The 6,013-nt window shown below is 54.0% G+C and overlaps 1 protein-coding gene across 1 annotated transcript in view; it reads right to left on the reverse strand.

The window, feature by feature from the left end:
- The window catches only part of PTH1R (parathyroid hormone 1 receptor), a 31,557-nt gene that overhangs the window by 14,945 nt on the left and 10,599 nt on the right, over window positions 1–6,013 (reverse strand). Inside the window, exon 7 of the mRNA XM_024244993.3 lies at window positions 5,244–5,366. Coding sequence (XP_024100761.3) covers window positions 5,244–5,318 — 75 coding nt within the window. The 5' untranslated portion in view covers window positions 5,319–5,366. The remainder of the gene's footprint in view (window positions 1–5,243; window positions 5,367–6,013) is intronic.

The raw sequence follows: 6,013 nt of genomic DNA on the forward strand, positions 1-6,013 counted from the left end.
CCAGCCAGCGTGGCCGCCTTCGGGGCAGGCAGTGGGATGGAGCCTGGGATAGCGGAGTTGGCTGCTACGACCTGGTGGATCTTCATAAGCAGCCCCTACTTGGGCTGAGGAATCAAGGCCCAGAAGAACAGTATGGCCTAATCTAAGCCATCGCCTGCTCAGCAGAATGGATCCCACTAGGTCTCACCTCGGGCATAAGACTGGCCCCAGAGTTGGGGCTTTTAAGGGTTTGAAGGTCTCTGATGTTTCTGCAAACCTGAGCAAAACTTTGCGCCCTTCTCCCAGTCACACTATATTTTGCAGACAATTTCAGATGTCTGCAAAACCCTCGCCCCACCTTTTCTTTTTCCTGAGGACTCTCCTTCTGAAATAGCTGCCTTCCTGATGTGGTGGCTGGACCAGGGAGTGTCCCCAGAAGGCCCACAACAGGAATCTGAGGGAGGCTACTTGACGCCTCATTAAAACATTCCGAAGAAAACCCAAGTTCCTGGGAGGGCTTGGCCCCCGTCCTACTGCTCTGTCCATAAGCCATTTCAAGAGCTGAGGTGAATGTGTTTAAGGGCAGGTGATATAAAAAGCTTCAACAAATCAATACGAAAAAGACAAATAACCCATAGAATGATGGTTAATGGCCCCGAGCAAGCTCTCACTGTAAAGCCCAGAAGTCACTGGTAATCAGCAAATTAAAATGACAAGAGACACCATTTTCACCTATCCAAGCAAAGGTGAAACACAAAGAATCCTCCTAACATCTTATGAGATAGTGGGCTTGGGGAGAGAGGCCCTCCTGGTTGGTCTTGGTGTTGTATAAGCATAAAGCAGCACAAGCTTTTTAGAGGGCAATTTGGCCATGCTATTAAAATAAAAAATATGTATATTCTCAGGCCCAGCAATGACAAAATCTAGAAATATCCTACTAGGAAATAGTCACATGGGGACAGTAGAGGGCATTTCAAGGAGCTTCCCTGCCACCATCTGGAATCACACACATATAGACATACACACAAATTATGCAGAAATGATCTAAATGTACATTCCTATGGACTACTTAATGAGTCCCAGGTTTTGGAATACTATGTAGCATTTAAAAATATAGATTCATATTTACTGAAATGAAGATCTCTAAGACACACCTTTACGTCAAAATATGTATGTGGCAGAGCCCTATCTAGAAACCGATGCCATTTATTTAAAAACAATCAACCAGACAAATAGAAAATGACAAAATTATCTACTTGATATGTACACAAAGAGGTACCATTTGGAAACACACAGAAAGAGGAAGGAGAACGCCCCTCTACCCAAACTGCTAAAAATGCTTTTCCCTAGAAGGGAACTGGGGCTTGGGAGTGATCAAGGAGGGCTTCTGTTTAATTTTTATTCATTGACTCTCTTTTTTTTTTTTTTTCAGAGACAGGGACTCACTCTGTCACCCAGGCTGGAGTGAAGTGGCATGATCGTAGCTCATTGCAGCCTTGAACTTCTGGGCTCAAGCAATTCTCCCTCCTCAGCCTCTCAGGTATCTGGGATTACAGACTTGTTTGACTCTTTTATAAGAACATATTCATATATCAGTTGTGAAGTTAAAAATTAACAAAATAACAGAAGGATTTAATTTTTTTTTTTTTTTTTTTTTTTTACAGAGCCTCTGTCGCCCAGGATGGAGTGCAGCAGCGTGATCTCAGCTCACTGCAACCTCTGCCTCCTGGGTTCAAGCAATTCTCCTGCCTCAGCCTTCCAATAAGCTGGGATTACAGGCACGTACCACCACACGTGGCTAATTTTTGTATTCTTAGTAGAGATGGGGTTTCACCATGTTGGCCAGGCTGGTCTCGAACTCCTGGCCTCAGGTGATCCGCCTGGCCTCCCAAAGTGTTAGGATTACAGGCATGAGCCACTGCACCCGGCCATGATTTAATTTTTAAAAAAGAAAAAAGAAAGAGAAAACCCAGAGTGAGACATGAGGATCTCCTGCCAGCAGCAAATCTCGTGCTGCTTTTGAGGAAGGAATTCAGTGCAAAGGTCTAAAGATCTGGGTTCAAATCCTGCTGTGCCACAGACTCACTGTGTGACTCTCAGGGCCCTTTCGCGTAGAAATCACTGGGTGAATGGATGAAATAAGAAAACAATCTGTGACAGTTTCTAGCTCAGAATCTGGGGACAGCCACTGTTCTGTACATGTTGGCTTCTTCCTGTCTTTAAAAGCAAGCAACCGGCCGGGTGTGGTGATTCACGCCTGTAATCCAGCACTTTGGGAGGCCGAGGCGGGCGGATCACGAGGTCAGGAGATCGAGACCATCCTGGCTAACACGGTGAAACTCCATCTTTACTAAAAATACAAAAAATTAGCTGGGCATGGTGGCGGGCGCCTGTAATCCCAGCTACTCAGGAGGCTGAGGCAGGAGAAGGGCGTTCTCCTGGGAGATGGAGCTTACAGTGAGCCGAGATCGCACTACTGCACTCCAGCCTGGGTGACAGAGTGAGACTCCGTCTCAAGAAAAAAAGAAAGCAAGCAACATGGCCAAGTTGCCCCCGGAGCAGGCTGGAAAAGGTCCCACACACTCCCAGCCTGTGAGTCCACACCACAGTCTCTTGTGAGTCCTACCTAGTGGTCACATCTTCACACTCAAGGCCTGCCCCATGCTGAGCTCCAGCTTCTCTTGTTGCAGTTTCTCCTCCACATGTGTACATGCTGGGGGGGGGTCCTTAGGAGGACGCATCCTCAAGGACAAGAGTGACTCTTTGCCTCCTACTCACAATCTGTGGGTCTATCACTTCCTCTAAACTCCACCCCGCCCCAGACCCCAGGTTCCCAGGTAACTCTTTCCTGTATAGCAGAAGATGGACCAGCTGAGTCTGGCCACAACCAGTGTCCTCCAGATGGAATGCTCTTTGGCCCCCCCAAATGTGAGGTCACTGGAGATGTGAGCCTGGTCCTGGGACCAGCTGGGCAGGTAGCATACAGGTTTGGTGACCAGCCATGAGATAAGGTTGGTGGGCTTGAGGGGCATAGGTACAGATCTAAAGGGGGGCAGTAGTCCTTTGGGCTCAGGAGAGGGAGCTGGCAGGCTGCCAGCTTCTTGCTGGCCCCAGATGAGTCCAGGGAGCCTATAGGATATTGGATGGGTGAGTAGGCTGTCCCTGCCCTTCAGTCCCAATCTTCTGGCCCGGAAGCCAGGGAGCGTCCAGTGAACTCACATGCCCCAACAAGGTCCTGGGCAGACTGAGCACTGGCATCTCTCCTTCTACTCTCAGACATGGGCCAGGGCAAAGCCAGGAAGATTCTCTGCATATATCTCAGCTTCCCTGGACAGCAGTGGGGCTCTGGGTACCCATTCTCCACACACACATAGAGGCACAGGGCTTGGCATGAGATAAGTAACGGTCATTGTGGTTGTGTGATTCGGGCCAGTTAAAAATGGGGACAGTAACCTTCCTCTGAGGGTGGTTGGGAGGATTAGACTAGCTAATGTATGTGAATTGCTTAGAACAATGGCAAGTAGAAAGCCCTACAGAAGCACTTATGAAATACACATAAGAAAACAATAGGCCTGGATGCACAGGCGCTCACAAAGGCACACACAAACACACACAACTGCACCTCCAAGTCATGCACCACAGCTTCAGACACGTGAACTCACACAGGGACTCAGACACTCACAATCACACAGACCCAGATGAACACCATGCCCAGAGTCCCACAGAGCCCTGCTCTGACACATAGATTTACTCTCAGGACACCCACACCCATCACCCTGTCTACCCCTCAGACCATCACACACCAAACTCCGGGGGCAGGGTTGGTGGCAGTTCTATCCCCTGGCATTCGTCAGTACTTGGAGTGTCTCTGCAGAGGGTGTTGAGCTCCTCTGAACCTCAGTTTCCCCATCCACAAGGCCTTGTATGGGGCTGTCTTTGGTGGGTAGCCTTTGCTGGGGCCAGAATTGTGAGGGTGTAGGCACAGGTAGGTGGGAAGTGCTGAGGACCACAGAGGAAGGGAGAGCCTCTGATGATGGGATTCTCAGGCAGATGTTTCTTCCAGGCCCTCTTTTTTAGAGATGGGGCAACTGAGGCACGGAGAAAGACAGCCCAGGCTTACACAGGCATCATGCAAAGGTGGAGGAATCCCAGGCTCATTGGAACTGCCTGGAGCTCTGCCCTGTGTAGGCAGCTGCTGCTGGTCAGGAGGTGGAGGCTGCCTGATTGCCCTGCTCTCTAGCAGGCAGATGCCCCCACTGGGGAGCAGGGAGAAGGGGCTTTGAAGTTAGGTGCACAGGCAGACAGCCTCCTCAGGAACGGGCTGGTCCCAGGGGATGGGGTTGCTGTGGAATAGGATTGAGGGGCTGGGACAACCCCCTTCCCAGAAAGTGGGCCCCAGACCCTGGCCCAGGAGGAGGAGGTGCTGCCCACTCTGTGTCTCCAGCTTTCTGCCTTTGCCTGTCTCTCCCTATTTTTCTTTGCTGTTCTTAGTCTGTCCACCCCTCCAGCTGGGGGGATCTCTCCTTCCCACCCGGCTTTGTCTCTGTCTCTCCTCTCCCTCTAGCCTTCCCTACCATTCTGCTTTTAGGTCACTCTCAGGGAGTGACAGTCTTTCCAGGGGTCTCCTCACTTCCCCACAGGATACGCTGTGCATCTCCTACAGGGGTGCACTGTGAGGTCAGTCTCCTTCAGGGACCTCCATCCCTCCTCCATGCCACACCACACCCACCTCCTTGGGGAAACAGCTTCTACCCTGGGTGAAGCCAGACATGTGTGCATGTGTGTGTGTGAGGGCTGGAGGGGGCCCCTAAATCCTACCCCCTGCCTGGATGATTCTGACCTCAGACCTACATTCCCTGTGTCCGGGACTGCAACAAAACTTGCAGAAAACAGAGGTCCCCAAAGCAAAGTCTGTGGGAGTACGCAGCAGGGCCAAAGCCCAGCCTTCTGTTGGGTCACACTGTCATCTTCCAGGGAGAAACAGCCATGGTGCTCACAGAAGCAGAGGATGGGGAAACCTCAACCACAAATTTCCAGATTTGGGGCCCCAAACGAGGCTTCAGAAATAGGGATGCTTCAGGCAGCTGGAACCCACAGTCCAGACATCCCAGAGACAGCAGGCACCCAGGCTCCTGGATCAGAGGGGACTCTCACCCAAAGTTCGAACTACTGGGGGAACTCAAGACTGCGTGCCTTAGACCTATACCGCGGACCCCAGGGTAAGCCCGCAGCCTGTCCCGGAGTGTTGGCGGCGGGGGACTCACCAGCGCGTACGCGGAGCTGAGCACGGGGCAGCAGAGCAGGAGCGCCAGGCCGGGTGCGATCCGGGCGGTCCCCATCGCCACCGCCTAGGGCCGCGTCCCTCGGGGCAGCCGCCGCCGCCGGCCCTGGTGGTGGTAGGGGGTGCAGAGCTGCGTCAGGCTGGCCGCCCCGCCCACGCCCCGGCCTAGGGGACCCCGGCGTCCCGGCGGCCCGAGGCCCCGGGGCCCGGCGCGGGGCCCATGCGCTGAGGGCTAGCAAGCGAGCAGCGCAAAGGAGGGAGGGAGGGAGGGACAGGAGGGAGGGAGGGAGAGCCGGAGGCCGGGCGGGCGGCGGGCGGGCGGGCGCCGAGCGCTGCGGAGCAGCCCGTCTGCCTCGGAGCGGAGAAATCACATCCATATGGCCGGGCCCCCCGCCCCCGGCCCGCCCCCAGCCCCCCTCCCGCGCCGCCTTTTCTTTCTTTCTTTCTTTTTTTTTCTTTTGGGGAAATGGGAGCTGTGGCTTCGCCCCACGCCCAGTGGGGGGAGGGGGCGGGGGAGGGGTCGGGGTCGCGGTCTGCGAGGGGCGCGCAGGACTGTTATTTTTAGCTCCGCGGCTTTCGCCCGTAGGGAGTCAGGGCCGGGCAGGGGGCGCGTTCTGAGCCGCGCGGGGCGTGCAGTTAGGGGATGCGATCCCAACTTTGCAGCCACACTGAGCCCTTGGGTGTTCCGGCCGCCAGCCCCCGGCCGTTCGGCCTCCTGAGATCCCAGCCCCTCGGCAGCCGCCTCCCGCACCC

The sequence above is a fragment of the Pongo abelii genome, chromosome 2, assembly GCF_028885655.2.
Source record: "Pongo abelii isolate AG06213 chromosome 2, NHGRI_mPonAbe1-v2.0_pri, whole genome shotgun sequence".
NCBI lineage: Eukaryota > Metazoa > Chordata > Mammalia > Primates > Hominidae > Pongo > Pongo abelii.